At 39.1% G+C, this 20,868-nt stretch overlaps 1 protein-coding gene across 4 annotated transcripts in view; it reads right to left on the bottom strand.

Moving 5' to 3' along the window:
• LOC146546690 (cyclin-dependent kinase-like 5) overlaps positions 1 to 11,449 on the bottom strand; it is a 53,093-nt gene extending 41,644 nt beyond the window's left edge. For 3 of the 4 annotated variants that reach the window (XM_085263648.1, XM_085263651.1, XM_085263650.1), the window contains exons 1-3: positions 11,300 to 11,449; positions 9,101 to 9,322; positions 7,121 to 7,155 (exon numbers count right to left, since the gene is read on the bottom strand). In XM_085263648.1, the coding sequence (XP_085119774.1) occupies positions 7,121 to 7,155; positions 9,101 to 9,164 (99 nt within the window). In that variant the 5' untranslated portion in view covers positions 9,165 to 9,322; positions 11,300 to 11,449. Of the gene's footprint in view, positions 1 to 7,120; positions 7,156 to 9,100; positions 9,323 to 9,987; positions 10,859 to 11,299 lie in introns of those variants that run through there. The other variant, XM_085263649.1, reaches the window with a different exon arrangement.
• Between the last annotated feature and the right edge of the window lie 9,419 nt (positions 11,450 to 20,868).

Here is a 20,868-nt window from a genome sequence, read left to right as displayed (position 1 = left end):
GTAATCATATGAACACTCGTCCATTAAACATTGTTGTGTGTGCGTGTGTCAGATGAGAGCCGCATGTGTGGGAGTTCGGTCTGTGATCTCCGTTGAGCAAACATACCTTTTTAACATGTGAGGTCAAAGTTGTGCAAGTTTCACTGGCAGTTTCCACTCCCAGTCCTGATATTCCCAGTTTCGTCAACAGTGTGAATAAACCTTATCGCCAAGTTCGAAATGTGCTTTTGCAAATTTACAGATTTTTAATTTTGAAGAAAAGATACAAATGATATGCAACCAATCAAAGTCCAGTAATAACTTAATTTTACTGTAGGCATTAAAGAATACAATCTTCTTATTGTCATTTATACAGATTAGAAAGCAAAAAGAATTTATGATGTGATATCAGTGTGTGAATGTGAGAGTGAATGAATAGTGGCATTGTAAAGCGCTTTGGGTGCCTTGAAAAGCGCTATATAAATGCAATCCATTATTATTATTATTATTAATTAATATTGGACTTAGTTTGTTAATTTCACTTTTTAACTTATCGCTCAATCAGAGTAATTTGCTTACCCGAGCTTATCAACATGCTTTAATATCAGCTGAATATTACTAAAAGAATAATATCAAACTCATAGCGGTGGGGTTTTTGCACCCTGGAGTCACATCCAAACTTTTCTTTATGCACTTACTCTCACCATGAAACTGACCATGAATCAGAAACCTGACTTGTTAGTATTGAAGTATCATTATATAAATAAAATATTTAGTTACATTTCATTTATGTAATGCTAGTCATCTCAAGACATTTAAATATTGTCGGATTTTACTTCAGAACATATAGAGAAAACCCCACACTGCACTTGGAGATGGTGGGGAGGAAGAACTACTCTTCAACAGGAATAGACCTCAAACAAAACAATCCTTGCTGAGAAGCAGCAAACCATCATGACTAGTAGTGGTATATAAACACATCAGAGATGAAAAGAGGGGACCCTGATTCTATAGCAACAGGGTCTCTTCCTGTTAAAAGGGAGTTCTTCTTCCTCACCATTTCCAAGTGTTTATTCTTAGATGACTGTCTGATTGTTGGGCTTTTTCCTCTTATATTGTAGGGTTTTCACTTACTATAAAAAGCATATTGAGATTACTGTTGTTAAAGCACTATATAAATAAAACTGAAGTGAAGTTAACATATTGACAGGTGTGTACGAGAGAGAGCAAAGGGAAGTTAATGATATGCAACAGAAGAAAAAATGAGTTTGAAGTGAAAAAAGAGGAGTGGAGAAAAAGTGCTACATCAAGCTGCTCAATATCCACCGACTGATAAAGAGACAGACATAACGTGACAACACAAACAGTTCATAGTTCTTTTTCTTTTACTTTTAGTTCTAGATTTAACTTCTTCATAACTACCAAGAACTGACTCAAATCTATATACCAGGACTAAAGAGTGGCTCAATAGAGGAGCTCTGGAAACCTCCCACACCTTTCCCACATCAGTCATCAGATCAAGTTTCATTCATTATAACTATTTCTGTCACTTTTGGTCTGAACTGTCAACCTCAGTTAAATGACTATTGTTTCACACTAGCTTTTTACAGACACCTTGAAGAGTGGCCTTTCTGGACAGCTATAAAAGCCTATCCCTCGTGTAACTGTTGGATAAAACATCATAGAAATGCATTTTCAAACACACGTCTGTCTCAAGCCTCCGCAGCTCACATAGGTCACACCTCAAGGGCAGTCACAAAAATCATTGTGTGCAGAAAATGTGCATTTTGGTAAAAAAAAAAAAAATAATCGGTTTCAGCTTGAACCTTTAAAGCTTAAAAAAACAGCTGCACTGTGACATCTTTTAAGCGACATCAGCGTGATTAAGCCTCTTAATTAGCTTACAATAAATTAGCATAATTCATAGGGCTTTATCAAGCATCAGCAGGCAAGAGAAAAAGTCCTGAAGCATCCTCGTGGCTCACTTGGCAAAAGGTGGATCTGTAGCTGCGGCATCCATGAATCTGGTAGCCCCCTCATTTCCTCACACCATGATGATGGGCTGCATTCCCAAAAGAGTGGCCAAAAATGAATTAGTGAACCCAGGCGTGTTCTTACGGTTATCTATTTAAATCGACAAGAAAATAATAACAAAGGAGCCAGAAGTACAAGACAAAAGCTCCTCTGTGTCTCTGTGTGCTCAACCCTCTTGACACAGCAGCATGTTGCAGTTTTACTCTGAGCACTCTCTTTATCAAAAAGCTGTGGCAACATTTGGCAGAGCAGCGACAAGAGTGAGTGAAGCTGGAGAGTGCAAAAGCATTACTGAGAACAACTGGGTCCCTGTAAGGTATGAGGTGATTCTGTCAAGCCTATTTCAGTCGGGGCCACTATAGTCAAAAGAAGATTGTTATTTCCATCTGCAGTGATTTATATTTAGCTGTACGGCTCTGTTCTGAACCTTCCCGCCCTTCCACATGCATGCATGAAAAGCCTGCGGCGGAGAGCGGCAGCAAGAGCCCCACACAGAGCAGAGCAGGCATCAATGACAGCAGACATGACACTGATTAAATCAGACACAGCATGAAAAGGAGCAACTGTAGACAGGCTAAAGCAACTCAAAGATACCCATTATGCTCATTTCCAGCTTCAGGTTTTACTAGACCTGGACTCTACTAGGGTAGCTTTGCATGAATCACAGTTAAAAATAATCATTGCTTATTTCACACTGGGCCTTTAAATAGCCCTGCACTTCGTCCTCTGTTTAAAAAAAAAATTCTCCCCCTTTCTTCTCATTGGCCAACCCTCATAAGCATAAGGTTTAAGTAGCAGATGGGTGGAGCTGTGTGCCTGAGGTGACCATATTAGGGAAATCACCTCTCTCTGTCCTTTCCTGTACATACGCCCACCTCTTTATTTGAAAGTGTAGTGGCATATGCAGAACAGGAAATACGGTAATACGGTAATACGATAATAGGTTACTTTATATATCTTTTTTACTCGGTGGCGACTATGTAAACAGACTTCCTGCTCAGCATTTGCTGACATAGAAGTCAGCATTTGCTCACCGCTAATATCTGAAGAAAAGGTTGTTTATCTTAAACAAACAAGATCGGGTTAGGTTAAAAAAATCCCACTAGTGATGTTGAGGACGTCTCAAAAACCCATTTAATATGATACACTTGGTTTTAAGGAGTTAATAAAGGTTTTTCAAATGTCAGGATAACTGACACAATGTTTACTTCAGCACATGTGCGCTTGTAGGAGTAAACCGCAGAATCGATCATGACAACTAGTCATTCGAATGTCCTACACAGTGTTTAGGATAATGTTCAAGACACATTAATGAAGTAAATGATCAACAATCTTTCGTAAAGAGATGCCAAAAGGATCACAAATCACGGTTATTAATATGATGAGGAAGCACGCAGTTATCACAATCGTGTAACAATGCCAGAGAAGCAAACATTCAGCATTAAGATCAAATCTTTTATCCCGTTTGTGTCTGCATAAATATTTAAGGAGAATAACTCTGCAAGAATAATAAATCATCCGCATATATTTATCTACTGCGAAAAACCCCTTTGCTGCTGCTACTGCTGACAATAAAATGATTACACCTGAATAAAAAAAAAAAACAGTTATCTATGTCCTCCGCCTCCTCTCTGTACAACAACCAGCCCAGCTGACTCTTGAGGATCCTGTAATGTCGGGTGCACACACTGTAATCCGTCGCCTTTTCAAACACATTCTGATTATTGCGTAGAAACTGAATGCACGTTTCCCTATTTCCATCCCTCCTATATCTGGCCCCACGTCTTTCTTGGATCTAATTATTCCTGTTAAATACATGTACTGGGTAGTGCAAGTACAAAGGGGCGTGTCACTGGTGAAATAAATGTGTTTTGTGAGAATGAGCAGCTGCAGTGCCATATAAATGCAGCCATTTTCTCTGGTCAGTGCACTTCCCTGCCCATCCTCACAGCATCATCAAAGCCTTGCTAAGCTTATGTGTTTTTCCGCTTACACACACGTGTGTGTGCGAGTGCGTGAAGAGTGTGTTTGACACTGTGCCAGCCTCTGTGTGTATGCACACATAATTATGCAGCATAGATCTGTGAGTTAGCCCTTGAAAAAACATGCCAGTTCATTCACGCTAACAATACAATATTTTCCAGATGGCACAGGTCCACATTGATCTGCAGCCAGAGCATTTATCCTCCGGTGCTTTCACACATCAACCAATAAAGTCACCAGCAGAAATTCCATCAAAAATGCATATATTACTGAGTTTCTAACCAACAAAAGGCCCAGGCAATGTGTGACAAAATGTCAGGCTTCTGGGGGCTCGTTTGTTTCGAGAAATCGTTTTTTACCAAATAATGATCTAATTAAAAATGCATTCCAAAAACGCTTTACCAACTAATGAAAATGCGTTTCGTGATGTAGCTCGTTAATATACACGTGTGTATTTTTACCCAAAGCACTATTATCGCATCACGAACAGAAAAACATGAGTCTCATTGAGGAACAATGCACTCGTATCTGAGAGTCACTAGAACGGCAAAATCTTCCGAGATCACGAGCATTCAGCCATTATTGGTTGATTAGGTCAACAGTTTCTACAGATCTGTGTCTTCAAAGCTAAACTGGAGGTAAGTAAGTATCATGTTGCAAGATGAATATTGTTACCTTACAAAGCTACATGTATTGCATCCAACAACTACACTTTCCTTTAGCTTAAGTTGAGATCCACCATCTCCTTCGTGGATTAATCAGGCTTTAACCCCCAAATGTTCCTCTACCAGCTAAACAATCATCATCTCTGCTTGATGTTTGTGTCATTAAATCCAAATTAAACCAATGTGTAAAATAAAATATAGAGTACAGAAGAATGTCACGCTCAGGTATAATGTCTTCTGAGCAGAGCCGTACACGCAGACATCTGAGGACTATACCAAAATCAGCATTATTTTTTTAAAAACAAAGCTCTGATGAGGTTTAGGATAGAGCTACCTAAACCTTGTCAAAACTTCCTCCGTCTCTGATTAGGCAACATATCAGCCTGGCAGATGTACGCTGACGCTGAGCTTTATTTCATCCTGTTCTGATAAACTTTTGTTGCTGAATTTTGACGCTGACGGGTTTTCGCACAAATGAAGACAATACCGAGAGCGTTGCAGACAGCAGCCGCCATCTGTGGTGCGAACCTAACGGCGGTTTATTGATGTGAGTTCTGTTGTTCGAAAACGGAGACATTGGCATTTGCGAACGCCTCGGCCTGTGATCAATCAGTTTGAATAATATTTATATCCTCGCTCCTATTTTTCCTCCCTCAACATCAACCCTTTGTGTTGTTGTCTTTTTATTTTTGTTATAACATTTAAGCTAACTGCCTGGCATTAGACACCAGGCCACTGGATAAACAGAGTAATATCACTTCTGTAATAAACATGATAAAATGAAGGCAGATGCATGGTAATTGTAGAGCAAGTAAAAAAAACCTGCTGAGGATTTTGATAGGAGAGGCTGAGAAAGTGTTTTTGTCTCCTTCTTGCAGATCTCTGTAAGTAGGAGGTAGTTAGCCTCTCTTATTCATACTGGATTGCTGTCAATTCCTGGCACAGCCTCTTCCTCACATGGACTGAGATGACAAGGCTGTGTGCAGTGTGGGTCGTCTGCTATTTTTTTTTTTTTTTGTGGTTGTTTTGATTTCCTTTTTCTTTTCCTAAAAATTAACTGCTTAAACAGAGTCTCCTTTATGTGAATAAAAAAATCTAAGTAGTGGAAGAAATGAATTTATCCTTCAAAGCAGATCTTGCTCTCCTGAGTGGAGACAAAAGGACTATAACCAGTTATCCAGCAGTCTGCAGGAGCATCTGTAACTGTAACCCAATGCGACAACAACACTAAACAAAAACGGTGCAACCAGGTTCATGAGGAGTGCTTGCTCCTTTGGAAAACAAACACGATCTAGATCAGAAGTTCTCTGGGCCTGATTCAGATAGCCTTTATCTCTTTATCAGGCAAACCAACATTACCCTCTGACCACCACACTCAAAGGACAAGGCTGGTGCTCCACAAACAAGAGCAAACATGTATGAATCAGGTCCCTGGATTAGCTATACCGCTCATTTCAGTATAACATATAGTTACAAAAATATGACCCAAAATGTCCACTGTTGCTCCATTTTATCATGTTATACCATGCTTTAAAAAAACAAGCTAAAACCATATAAAAAGATGGGTCGTGGATGGGTCTTTAAGCATGGCAATGACCCAAAACATACTGCCAAGGCAACTAAAGAAGAAGTACATTAAGGTCATGGAGTGGCCTAGCTGGTCTCCAGACATCAACACTACAGAAAATATGTGGAGGGAGCTGAAGCTTCATGTTTCCAAGCAGCAGCCAAGAAACTGAAAGGAGTTAGAGAGTTTCTGTAAAGAAGGAAGCTGGTGACCTACTACAAGAAACCTCTCACCGTTGTGCAACAACAACAGTTTTTCTACCAAAGTACTAAGTTGTGTCATGTTTTGCTTGAGGATCAAATACTAATTTCCCTCAGCAACATGCAAATCAATGTATAACTTTTATATAACGTATTTTTTCCCTCAATTTTTGGTTAATATTCCCTCTCTCCATTAAAATGAAACTAGCATAAATACAAGAGACTGTTGATTTCTTTCTAAGTGAGCAAAAATCAAATAATTATTTACCCCATTGCACTTCTAAAGCAGATCACGTATAATATTTAACTTCTTAAGAAAGAAATCATCACAGTACTGGTAGCTTTTTTGTAAATGTTACTTTAACAGAAGCAACGCAACTGTTCGACCATAAATTATACACATTTGTGCTCTAGTGAGTATTTACAGCAGTGTATGGGAGATTAGCTTGAGCCATAAAACACTGCCCCGGTTCACCGTAAGGAACAATCGAGTCACCAAGTGCAACAGCGTGACTCATTTATGTGTTTTTTACAGAAAACAACAGAGCTCCACAACACAGAGGAATAAGCACATTCTGGCTTTACTGTTAGTTTTTCATGAGTTTTGCTGACAAACATAAATCTTTTGCCCTTTAAAACTTCGTTTTTTCATATTGACAGTGTATTACAAACATAAATAATGTGAACCTTACCTTGTGTCGGCACTTCAGAACAACACCATAGGCACCTGAAACAGAAGCAAAAAGCAAGATTACTTTAATTTCCTTTACTGTTTATTCATCCATTCAGAGTAACTTTTTCTTTCAAGTAGAATCAATAACAGTAAATAATAAAACACAAAATCAGCTTGAAACTCTGTAATTAACATGCCACCATGATCTACAGCCATAAACAAACAAGGAGTATTACTCCAACTGAGAAGAGAAAAGCTTTTGAAATAACCCCTTCGAATGCTTCCTATATGTTCGCATGAACTACACATGAACTACACATGAACTAACCCCCCCCCCCCCCCCCCTCCCCTTTATAAAAAGGACAGGTGGTCCAGAAAGTAGGACACAAGTGTTGGCAAGCTACTGTAGATCTGATGTTATCGACCCTGGCAGTCACACACATGCATCCCCCGAGGGTTCGAGAGGAATTCTTGGACCAAGCAGACATATGACGAATGGATCTGTGCTCCTTTACGAGAACATCAGTGCTGAGAAGTTATCTGCTCTACAGTCGAACACACTTTAAAGACTAAAGCTATGGGGTCTATGTATCATTTATACAACTGTAACAATTTTAACTTGTGTCTTTATTATTATTAATATAATCCAAGACTCAATTTCACCTCTTGAACGTGTAATTATCTTGGGTACGCGCCACCCAGAAGACAGTGGTGAGTAAGAAACGTGTAATAACACATTAAGCTATATGTTGGACTGAGGATGTGCTGTGCACATAGCATAACCACCATAACCATACACAACAGCATCCTTAAACTCTTGTTTATTTTCACTAAATCAGCCACCTTCAGCATCTTAGTTTGGCTTTAATCTTCACATGTACTTCCAGCGGTTCCAGCAAGCATGACCGCCACCAGTGAAAAATCCACTGACTAACAAGAAACCAAACTGGACAGGATTTTTTTGGTGTATGCAGCCTGGTTTCATGACAATTTAGGACATTTTGTATGTCATTAGTAAAGCAGGGACACATTAGCCACATCTCTTACCCCATTCCTACTAAATTAGTGCACAAAAAGCTGCAAAACGTGCCTGAAGTATTAAAAGATGGAAAATAATTTCTCCCGTTCATTTCCGTCCTTCAATGAAGAGCTGGAGATAACTGCACATAATTCAGTGTATTTTTAATTGCTGGGGTGAGCTGCATGCACTTAGCACTTAGTACTAAATCATTAACAAAACTGACTGACCTCAAGATCACTGAGGAAAAATCTATGATGCTGGGATCAAGCGGAGCATACAGTGCAATGAGTGCTACGGCAGGAAACGGGGAGATGAGCAGGAAAATTTCTACAACTTTTACAGTTTAATGTGACACTAAAAGTGCTGACTTCCTTCCCAACCGGCGCATCATCGGACAGGCACGCAGCTTTTAAAATCCAGCTCGAGATTTCCCCGCGTCTTTCTGCCACGCATTATAAAACTTCTAAGACGTGGGAGTAGAAGAGTAAGGGTGTAAAAACTAGGACGTGTGGGTGGCCTCCCTTCAGGGCTACTGCCACTTTCTATCAACCAAGTAGCTCAAGGCAAAACAAAAGCCAGGAGAAGCATTTCAGGGGAATTTAACTATCACACAGCCATGCCCTGCTGATATTTACTACAATAAAGCAAAAGAAATCCCCAAACCACCACTTCATTTATCCAATAAGAACATGAAAGTATGAATCACATTAAAGCATCTAGCTTCAGTTTGTCACATTTAAATTCTTTTGGATAAATAAATATAAAACAGACGCCCTTGACCTTAATAAGCTGTAAAGGTCAGGCTTTTAATGGGCTTGTTCTGCAGGCAAATTGGTTAAAAACAATCAACCGATGGCTCACTAAAAAGCCATGCAAGTGTGCATGAAAGGCTGGACTGGACTAGTTCTTACTATCTACTGCAGACTGAAAAACAATCGCACAAAACAGGCTTTTCAGCAAGTAAATGACCGCACTTACCTTCACCCACAATCCCAAGGACTTCAAATTTATTCATTACATCACCAAGGTCAGGGATCTTCATGAAGTCAAAAGGTATGCTGTGTGAGGTGGGTGGAGCTCAGGCTCGGGGGCCCCGGCTACAGGACTGCATGAGTCGGCCAGCTGTCGGCTCCTGAGAGGCGAACGCCTGATGTAAGCCATAATATCCGTCACATGCCTCCGTCAGTGCCTCGTCTTCACCTGCAGGAAAACAATGCACCAAATCAAAATAGATAAAGAGCCCTCTTAGCTCAGAGTTAAAAGAAAATCTACTGATACTGAATTCACGAAAGCTTGAGAAAAAATGAATCTGTGTCACAAAACTAGCAATCCTTTAGTTAAAGGGTGATTCCTGCTTTGTATAGGTCCCTTTTATTAAGCTGGAGGAGTTTAGAAAGGGTGACTAGAAAGAACAATAATCAAAATGGGTGAAGAAGGGGCTGAAATGTCCCAACTTTTGGTCCCTATTAAAATAAAAAAGCAGGATCCAATTCCCAGAAAGCAGTTTAATACAATCTATCACTCGTCCTCCTTTGCCTGCACGACCTCATTTCTCGATCTCCATGCCCACATTTTTAAAACACAGGCTTTCTCCCAGCTAATTGATATCTTCAGCTTTACTAAAGATAACCCTGATCATATCACAAGGGTTATTTTCTCAAGACTTGACGAAGCTCCTCTAGAGCCACAGAAGACACTGCACAAGGGTATTAACAGCCTGTGCAGGCTCCACATACCGAGCGAATAGACGCGAATGTGTGAAATCAGTGGACTGTCTCGTCAGTATAAATTAAGTAAATAAAAAGGTTCCATATTATAGTTTACAGAACCTGATGAAAATGATGGTGAAAATAGTAAATTCCTACCTGTTTAGAGAGAGTGAAAGGGCACCGCACGCATTTTGAACGTGATCAAAGGATTTCCTCTGGTATCCACACACTCTTTATTGAATCAGATAAGACTCCAGATACCACTTTCTCCATTTCATCTTCTCCTAGCTGGAAAGCTCAAGGACTTGTGTAGCCTACACACACACTCACACACACACTTGCAATCTCCTACAGAGCTGTGGGCACAGGAGCTGCTCATCACTATGCAAAAACCTCGGCACCAAAATAAACTGAGTCTCCCTGAACACCAAATATCGCTGTGTGGTCTGTTACTCCCTTATCTTACTCAGCAGCAAACCCTCAACTGTAGGCTAAACTCAAACACTTTTCACCTCGCAGAAAATGCCTTTTATTTTTCACTCATGAGTGTGTTTCTGTGCTTCCTTTGGTCCATTTCAGCTTGCAGCCTACATGAGGTGGCATGCAAGCCTATTGTTTTTCCCAAGCAGATTTTTGCCAACTAACCCACCAGGCCCACTCCTGGAAGGATAATATGATCAGGAATGCACAGTGCATGGCTGTAGATCGTATATTTTGTCTCTATCAACAGCATGACTCATGCGTGGTGCGTGGAATTGAAAATGCAGAACCTCCAAAATCTCTTCATATGATCAGTGCACTAGTATTTATGCAGAATTGTGTCTTTCTGATGATTAAAATTTGACAAAGTGGTGGAAATTTGTAGAAAAAACAACAACAACAACAACAACAACAAAGGGATCCATCTAACAACGTCACTCAGGTTTAGAGTAACGTGATTTTTTTGGGTTAATTGCACACAATTACGCAAACAACAATAGACACAAGTTTAAATTTAAGATAAAATTATGGTTGAAAAAAGGAAAAGAAATTTACTGCTGTTTATGTAAAAATCTCACCTGCATTTGTGGTGTTGCTTCTTATAACAAGTCTCTCACATTCTTAACAGCTACAAAGGTGAAATGTAGCTGTCACAAATCATCATTTTTAACTGTAGCCTGTGTATCTAATTGTGTATATATGCACATATGTATGCGTGTGCGTGTGTGAGAGAGACAGGGAGCTATGACTGCCCACAGACTGACTGTAGCGCCCACATTTTTAATGCAGAGCAACAGCAAACCCAACAAGTCAAACATATGAAGCCAACTTAACAGAAATTAACAGTTTTTTTTCCCTAGTTGTTGTTGAACCAGCTGATTCAGAAAACATGCATAACAAACCTCCCGCCTGCCTTAACACATAAGAGATCCGAGTCACCCTCGCAGGTTAAGTGTTACCCAAGTAAAGATAAAAAAAAGCTACTCACTCAGTCACTGTTTTTGGGGAAAAACGATGGAAACAGGCCCATATAAATATATCCACCCACCAACGACGTTATTTTCATTGCAGCAGGCAGCTACAGTAACTGGATCGTGCGGTTGACAAGCTCCGAGCCCATCGCCAGGCAACAGTTCGAGCGACGTGACAGCGGCCAATGAAAATGCTCGGAACTGTTGTTTATTCCAACTCCCCCTTAGTTTCAGCCAATTACAGCACAGATGGCTTCCGGAGAGAGGGGGGGCGAGGGGAGGGTTGCTGAAAACTGTGTTGCGGTCTGAGGGTGTTTGGTATGAAGGTGGGATATTATTGTTCTAATTTCTCAATTACATAATTCTGGCAAATCACACCCCGCGTTCAAATATGACAACATAATTTAGCTAAAGGCCACTCCAAAGTACATAAAGAGGCAGAAAGATTGCCTTTTAAGGATGTTCTGATGTAAGGTGTATACACAAGCTACATTAGAGAGGAGTAAGTGCCTTGCTTAAGGGTAAGGGTAAAAACTGGACAAAACAAACTACAAGAGAGAGTAAGTACACGTTAATGGTGTGTAATAGTGGGATATAAATGCATCAGGGAGTGAATGAGCCATAAATTGAGACTCCCAGCTGCAGTCTCAAAACTTAGAGTGGAATGTGAAGAAACTGCTGTGACTTTATATCCAAATCGTGTGCATTGTTTTCAAGAGAAATCCACTGTAGCTAAACACAGGCTGGGCTGCACTTTTTGCAATGCCAATTTTCACCACTAGGTGGTGCAGTGAGCCAGTAGAACTTATTAATTTAATTACTTATTTAATCGGTAAAGTCATGAAGAACACATTCTTAGTTAAAATGATAGGATGTGGAAAGGAAAAGATTCACGATTCAAGATTCATTATAAAGCCTGTCAACAGAATCTGCAGCAAAGGTACTTTACAGGTATTGTATTTTTCGGACCATAAGGCGCACCGGATTATAAGGTGCATTAAGCGAAACAAAACAGTCAGATAAGTCAAACTTTACTCAACTCATTGTTCTTGCTTCCTCCACTTCCGTACCATTGATTCATTAATGTTAAATTCTCCAGCAGGTACTCTATTCCAATGTTGTTGCAATATATTAATGACCAACCTCTTATTGTGGATGGATTATCTCAGTTGTTCTCCTGACTGACGTTTGGTCCGTTTACAGCATCCTGCCATGCGATTGCATTTGTCCCTAACCATAGGGAACCCTCACGTTAACTTTTATCTAATTGAAAAAAGTTAGCATTCATCCTCCAGCTTTCCTGTGTTTATGTTATGCTAACATAGCTATGTCGCTAGCGATCAGATAGCACATCATTATATACCAGCTAGTCCAACTTCAGTAACCCTACAAACGTCACTGCTGTTTAGTTTTCAGTCTTCATTTATGTTGGAAGTAAAAGCAGAGCTGTCTGTTTTAATTTTTTCAGAAATCTCTCAGTCAGAACATGCTATATCATGTTTAGGTGGAAACTAGCGAGCTAACTTCCTACTAACTTCTAACTCAGTTAAATTTAATAAATTCAGTTTTCATAGATGCCTGGATGTTAAACGTAATTGTTACACCTGGTAAAGCAGCAACGCTGATGATTTTATTAAAGATAAAAGAATTTAGACAGTTTTTTACTCTCATTGATGCTGCAGTGCTCGTTTGACTTTGGGACCTGAAGCGGAGTTTGGACCCGGATAATGCTCTGACAATCCATCAAGCGGTGCAGCTTTGTAGCTTACCAAAGTCATACTAAAACATTTTTTCACAGATTTCTCATGTACCACGTAAAATCGGTCCGAGGTCAGTAAGCACAACCAGAATTCATACATAAGGCGCACCGGATTATAAGGTGCACTGTCGATTTTTGAGAAAATCTAAGAATTTTAAGTGCGCCTTATAGTCCGAAAAATATGGTACGCTATTATTTCCAAAGGCATCACCACAGGAGACACAGTAGTCTGAAAGCCTTGATCCATCTTGCATTTCTTCATATTTCTTTAGGAAAACTGGAAATAGGTGCAGCAATTTCTTGAAATATCTGCAAACATACGTGGAAATATAGAATATGAGGCCAATACAGAGTTTCTTGAAAGTTAAAATTTGGTACAACCACCTTTACTTCCCAGCCTAAACTCTCTTAGACAAGCTTTCTTGTAACTTCTTTAAGTAGTCTGCAGGCTTCTCAAAGGACATTTCATCACTCTTCTATGAATGTTCACTGTGTTAGGTTCTGTTCTCTGCTGAGATGATCACTCACTGCTTCAAAGATGTTGAGGCCCAGGCTAGATGCAGATAACTGCCAGGTGCATCTCTCAGGTCCTGTGTCAGGTCTTTGCTGGATTTATTTTGCTATTTCTTAACGACGTGACTTCCAGATAATGTTCATCTGCTGTAGATTGTTGTTTGTTTGTTTTTTCTAGATCTGCCACGTCTTCTTTTTGTCCTCCACCTTTCCAGTTTCATTAAACTTTTAAGGAGGCACTGCACACCCTACCAGGATATGCCAAGTTTTCAGCTAAGAGTTGTTTGGGAAAACTGCTATCGTATTCCTGTCAAAATGTGCTATTTTTGACATTTCTCATTGATTTAGCTAAAGAAATTAATATCTAACTTAAAATTGGTTCTTTGGTAAGTTTTCTGTTATGTATAGACACAAAACTGCTCCCTCCCTTGAGTTGGGGGCTTTATGTGTGTGTGAATGATTCATAGATATGTATTAAGTGACTTAACAAAAAACAAACAAACAAACAAATCCTCTGAAAATGGTCAGGTAAAAGGACTGGATTGAAAACGAGTGAGAAAGCCAATGTCCAAAGACAAACTTTCAAAGACCTTTAGAAAGCTTGGCGAACTATTGCTTTAAAAATGACAAGAAAGTCTAGATAACTGAACAACATATGAAGAAATAAAGAGTGACTCAAGACTTTTGCGCAGTACTGTACATTAATCTGATAGGAGTATAAATGCCCAGAAATGCTGCTTTTCTTTCTGCTCTATCCCTCAATTCAGAGACCCGTCAACAGCTACAAGGGTCTGAATTTGAATTTGATCTATCCAAATGAGGTCTCAGGGTCACCTGATCCAGCTCTGACTGTAAGCTTTATCACAATGGAAAGTTTAAACCCTGACCTTAAAAGTAGAGTTGGTGTTTGTCTCTTAAACCTGAGGAGCTGGAGCTAAAGGAGGGCAGATAGCTTCTGCCTTCCACTCTCATAAAGCAGCAGGTTGCTTGATGTGGGGTTTCTTGTCATTTACAAAGACTGTTTAAAACTCGCCCTTTGAGGACACAAAGACAGTTTGCACCCTCCCTGAGGAAAAACATATGCACAGAAACGTAAGGTGCCCCATTAAGACAAAGTTCACTCATACAGATATAGGCAAAACAACAACTGTACACACATTAATTTTATTGAGTAAATTATTTATTTTCCAGGTGATTGTAACACTCAGAGAGCATTCCTGTCTTATTAATGCCAGCTGAATACCCACGGGGCTGTAAAACTTTATCACTGCACATGTTAACAATGAGCAGCCATCATGCTTTGTGTGCAACATTTCAGATACAGCTTACTAGATTAATTCCAAATTAATTTTTAGTGTGCAGAAAGCAACTTGTTTTTCCCCTTCCTGCCTATTTTCATTCAAAACCTGCTGCATAACTTTTTGAGTGTTTGTGCTGACCAATGCTGCCACCGACAGGATTGTCCTGAAACTGAATGAATCCAGGCTGTACTGTGGTCTTAAAGAAAGCATGTGTGTGTACTTTGAGACTTCACCTGCATTTAAACACATAGTCCGTTAATAAAAAGTCATTTTAATTAGTGATTAATTGATATCTAATGTCATTTATTTTGTTAAATTTGATTATTCATTGACTAACTTTCCATTTTTTTCACTTTAGATTTTCTTTTTTAAAGCACCTTGAGGGGACTGTTGTTGTGATTTGGTGCTATATAAATAAAACGGAACTGAATTGAAATGCAGTTTCCAAATATGTTAGCCGATCCCTCTAAACAATCCAGAAGTCAATAATGACTGAGCTCATCAGGTTTTCTTCAGTTTGTCATGATGTGAGTTAACTGGGAGGCTTAGAGGTAAAGTTTGCCATCAACATGGTCATCATCTCCTTCAAGGATGTCCTTGAAAGGAATCAGCCTCGAAATTATGATTTAGTGTATCAAGGTTTATTTTTCCAACTTCAAACCAACTGTGAATCAAGAGTGTAACCAGGGAAAGGACACAGAAAGCTTTTTATCATTTCTCAAACTTGTGCCTATTCATCTCCTCTGTCCTCATCCTTCCCTCGACATAGAAATCACTCTCAGGACACCATGTTGAAGGATATCTGCGTTCCAAAATGCACCTTGAGAAAAGAAGTGGCTTGATAGAGGAACTCTAATCAAGGTTTCTCAGATTTAACCTTTGGAAAAGTGTTTTTTCCTTCAAATTATAAAAGAGGTGCAGCACACTGCTGGAGTATACAAACTGTGGAGGACTCTAAACAATTTGTCCTCACTTCAGAATGGAAAGTAAAAGAAAAACAAGCTTAGGCCTTCAGCCAGTTATTCTTAAATTTACGGATAAATAAAGTTATTTTTTAAACTAACATACTCTCCAGTCAACAAAACTGCTGCCTATGTGAAGCAGAGTCTGTGAATGTAATATAGTGATCCAAAAGTGATCCCAAGGAACACAAGAGCCAAGGAAAAAATGAAGAAAGGAAGCAATGTGGAAAAGTGAGAAATAAAAAGTGGAAAATAAAACATGAATCTGTCAGGAAGTCCAAATGAAGACTGTCACAAGTACCAAGTAAAACAGGAAACAACTCAAAAGACAGACAAGCAGACTGACCCTAAACATGATGCAGAGAAAGTGGAAAGTACATACCTAGTGGAGTAAAGTGATGTGGAATATGTTATGGTTTATTTAATTGGGTAAATCTTATTTGATGAGACCTAATTGTCTGTGTTATTAGCTATAATTTTACACTTGCTGAAATATTAATACAGTTACAGTCATTATTTAATCCATAATCACGACTGCCATCACCATCTTAATCAATGCAGGAGGCACCACTTTCTAACTTGTATTTACAGGGATAATAAAACTATGCTCCTTGCAGCAGTTGCTGCAGCCATAAAATCCATTAATATGTCAACCTGATGTTCATTACAAACCAGTTAACAAGACTCAGATCTATTTCCAAAATAGCCGGCTCATAGCTAGTAATACAGAGGAGAGACAATATTGGTAAAGAGCGAATAATAATAAACTTGAAATGTGTGAGGGCAGTGAAATTAGAAATATTAAGGGTGCCGGATGAGTGAAGAGATAAGATAAGATAAGATAAGATAGAACTTTATTAATCCCTCGGGTGGGTTCCTCTGGGAAATTCGATTTCCAAAAAAGCACAGCACCGACAGAAGTTACAGAGTTATACACACACACACATATATATAAATACAGAGACAATATAAATAAAATATACGAAGGGGATAAATAGAATAAATAGGAATAAAAATAAAAATACAAGTGAATTGCACATTTCAAGTATTGAGTCTATTGCACCGTTGACTATTTACAAAAGTATTGCACAAAAGGTATTGCACAGTGAGGTGAAGAGGCACTACAGCTTAGTTGTTCCCCCCTCCTTTGTCCTCCTGTTTCCCCTCCCTCTCCCCTCCAGAGAGGAGTTAAACAGTCTGATGGCGTGTGGGACAAAGGAGTTTTTAAGTCTGTTAGTTCTTGTCTTTGGGAGAAGCAACCTGTCACTGAACAGACTCTTCTGGTTGTTAATGGCCGTGTGCAGAGGATGCCTGGCATTGTCCATAATGTCCATCAGTTTCTTTAATGTCCTTTTCTCTGCCACTGTCACCAGAGTGTCCAGCTTCATGCCGACCACAGAGCTAGCCCTCCTGATCAGTTTCTCCAGCCTGGATGAGTCCTTCTTTGCTGTGCTGCTCCCCCAGCACACCACAGCATAGAAAAGTACTCCAGCAACCACCGACTGGTAAAACATCCTCAGGAGCTTCCTGCAGATGTTAAAAGACCTCAGCCTCCTGAGGAAGTACAGTCGGCTTTGGGCTTTTTTATACAGGTGCTCTGTGTTGCATGACCAGTCCAGTTTATTGTCCACCCACAGCCCGAGGTACTTGTACTTGTTGACCACCTCCACCTCCTCCCCCTCTATCTGAACCGGCAGTGGACCTGCTCTAGACCTCCCGAAGTCCACAACCAGTTCCTTAGTCTTTGAGGTGTTGAGTTGCAGGTGGTTTATGTGACTCCATGCGACAAAGTTCCTCACCAGACTTCTGTACTCCTGTACTCCTGAAATACACAGCTGCAAAAAATTAGGAGAAAATTGAATTTATACAGCCTGATGAATGAAATATTTCAGGTGAAAATCTAAATTGGATTGTTGAGAAACATTTGAAAACCTAAATCATCAAGCTTTTCAGGCCTAGATTCAATAAAATGAAAAACACAGACTTATTTTTTAATGTGGCACAGCAATGTGCTTATATGCACTCCTGTAATGTCTGTGCATGCTCCTTACAAGGCAGTCGATAGTTTCTTAGAGGATCTCTTCTCAGGCCGTACACTCAAAAAAAATGAAATTGAGTGGTTGTTACATGCACAAGATCCAAACTTGTAATTTGAACTAAATAATTCCATGTTTCTATGGTGAACGTAATTAAATCATGTAGCATCTGCATGAAATCCAGCAACTTAATTTGTTCTTGTTGAGATGACATCATACAATCCAGTAAGAGTGGTTAGTTGCCTGGATCTAGCCACTCAACAAGAACAAATTAAGTTGCTGGATTTCATGCAGATGCTACATGATTTAATTACGTTCACCATAGAAACATGGAATTATTTAGTTCAAATTACAAGTTTGGATCTTGTGCATGTAACAACCACCCAATTTCATTTTTTGAGTCGACTCACGAAATTCACAAGATCACATTAGATGTCAAACCACAGGAAAATCACTGAGGTTATTGAATGTTAATGTTAATATTATGTTAAACCTACACACATATATCGTGTTGACACAACACAACCAATATGGATTAATATAACATGATTTGTTTAGATGGAATATAAGTGGCAAGATAAAATTACCTTCATCCAATTAATTATTTTTTTTGAGCGTAGCATCATGGCATCACCGAGATCCTGGACAGTCTGTGGTAGTTTTTGTATTCCAGATTTTCAGAGACAACGTTTGACATGAATATCCCAGAAACTACCAAAGATAAAAGCCGAGTGTGCCAGTTTAACTCAGTGGGATGAGCGGGCGACCATATGCCATATGGCTGAAAGCGGCCAGCCCGGTTTGAGTCCGACCCGCAACCCTTTGCTGCATGTCTTCCCCTCTCGCTCCCTCTGCTTTCCTGTCAGTCTTCACTGTACCTATCCAATAAAGCCAGAAAAAGACCCCCCCAAAAAATACTTCAAGATAAAAGCTTGAAATTTTCACAGCCCTCTCTATAAAAATGAATCCGGATCTGTGATTTGAGACAGATACATCAAAAACTCAGATTATTGGTTAGTTCAAATCTGAAAAAAGCTATCCTGTAAAGTCATATATTTGAGCACACAAACTGAAAAAAATCAAATAAATAATATCGCAAAAGACAACTTGACAGGGGGCACCTGGGGTGGGTGTGGTTATATTTCCCTCCACCCCTGGACATTCCCCTGCCAGTGTACAGTATTTTATTTAAACATATGCCATTAAGATCAAATTAGTGGTGGTGGGAACATATTCCTACCATGCCTACCATAAACTATACCCATGTGTTGTTGGCTGTTTTGTAAACACAGTTTGGCTAAGCCCAAACTTCCTATTTCAAATCAAAGGTGTTACTCAAACTAAGACTAACTGTGAAAAAAAAAAACAGTTTAGTCAGTGGAATAAAAGGAAAAACCTTAGAATGAATCAAAGAGTAAGGCTTTAAAATATGCTGTCATAACATAGGTTCAAAATTAAGAAAAATGTAAAAAGAAAAATGTGAAGAAAGCAGTAATGTACAAAAGAAAGGGTGCACAGAAGAAACATTCATAGATGACTCAGCAAGGAAACCGCAGTTAAACACAAAGAAAACAAAACCATCAAAGTACCACAGGAAATAACTAAAGGAGGCAGGAATACCAACAATAAACCAAATGTAAGAGACAAGGAAACACAAACAGCCCGAGGTGTAAAAACAGAAGAGGGCACAAACAGAAACACTGAGTACAGTTAGATGATGCAAACCAAAACTCATCCACAAAACTGTGTTAATCACTAGAAACCAGAAGAAAAAAAACACCAAGAAACTAGTGTCATAAAACTGAAGCTCATTGTGAAATTAAACAGGAAACAAAGTCTCACAAATCAAAGAAAACAGGAAATGAAAACTAAAACACTGGAACATTAACAAAACACCAAACATAAACCACGACTGAGATAGATAAACTTAGCATCTAAGATATGAAGTCAAGATCCTATCAGGAAATCCCAGAGGCATGACAATGACGACTGAGACCGGGAAAGGGTCGCAGTTATACTGCAATACCTCAGAACTTCCAAACCCTTTTATAAAAATCATTAAAAAGAAGCTAAACATTAAAAACTAAACACTATGAAGTTTAAAGTTTGAAGAGGTGAACAAGAAGTCCTTGACTATAATTTTGAAGAAGTGGCTGGGAAGTACCAGGTTTTGGAAAATTATATTACACAATGGAGTCTCGGTGATGTAATATACATTACTACACCACAGAATAAAGCCTCATCTCTTCTGCTAAAGGTGTAACACTGAAGTAGGAACACTGTCTGTATTGCATAGATTAGATCTGCGCCTGCCCATACCTGTATTCACACAGAACCTGCAAAAACAAGGTGGAGTTTAAAAACCTCACCTTTCTCTTTGCATCAGATCTTTTCAATCAGCAAACCACACCCTTTAAAATTCTTTTGTCATAAAAGGTGGTTTTCTCCCCCAGCCAGTGAGAACTAAGTCCATATTAACCATGGAAATTATTCATTATTGTTTGAGTAATTCCTGTATTTATTACGTCAAAGACAGTGCGCACGCCTGCATTGGGCAGTTATTTCCCCGTAGCAAATAAATCAGTTGAGCAGTTTTAAATGTGCACGCCACATCAGATCAACCAACACGATCGCTCCCAGTGCAGTTTTTTTTAATCCCGACTGAATCAAGTTTAACCCTCTTGGGTACAACATTGATTATAAAGGAGAATGAAAACCCACTAAAATGTATTAAATTGCACAAAAAATGTGCAACCTTTCAATGGAAATATGAACATGGATTACTCTTATATAACACATGATTTTGTTAACCTACAGTATAAAAGAAAATAAAGATTTCAAATAAGGTAACATAGACTTAATTCTTGACTTGACTTACATGTGTTTGAACCCTTAAAGAACCCTTTCAAACCAGATAAATTATAGTTTAAACTTGAGTTTGTCTGCTTGGAGGAAAAGTGAAGGTAAATTTGAAAAACACACATAATTACCAATGTAGCGGTAAGGTGTTCTTAA

The sequence above is a fragment of the Mchenga conophoros genome, linkage group LG23 (genome assembly GCF_057382185.1).
Source record: "Mchenga conophoros isolate Kocher_MC1m ecotype Shallow Benthic linkage group LG23, M_conophoros_male_GT1.1, whole genome shotgun sequence".
In the NCBI taxonomy this organism is placed as follows: domain Eukaryota; kingdom Metazoa; phylum Chordata; class Actinopteri; order Cichliformes; family Cichlidae; genus Mchenga; species Mchenga conophoros.
This window is presented reverse-complemented; position numbering and strand designations above follow the sequence as displayed.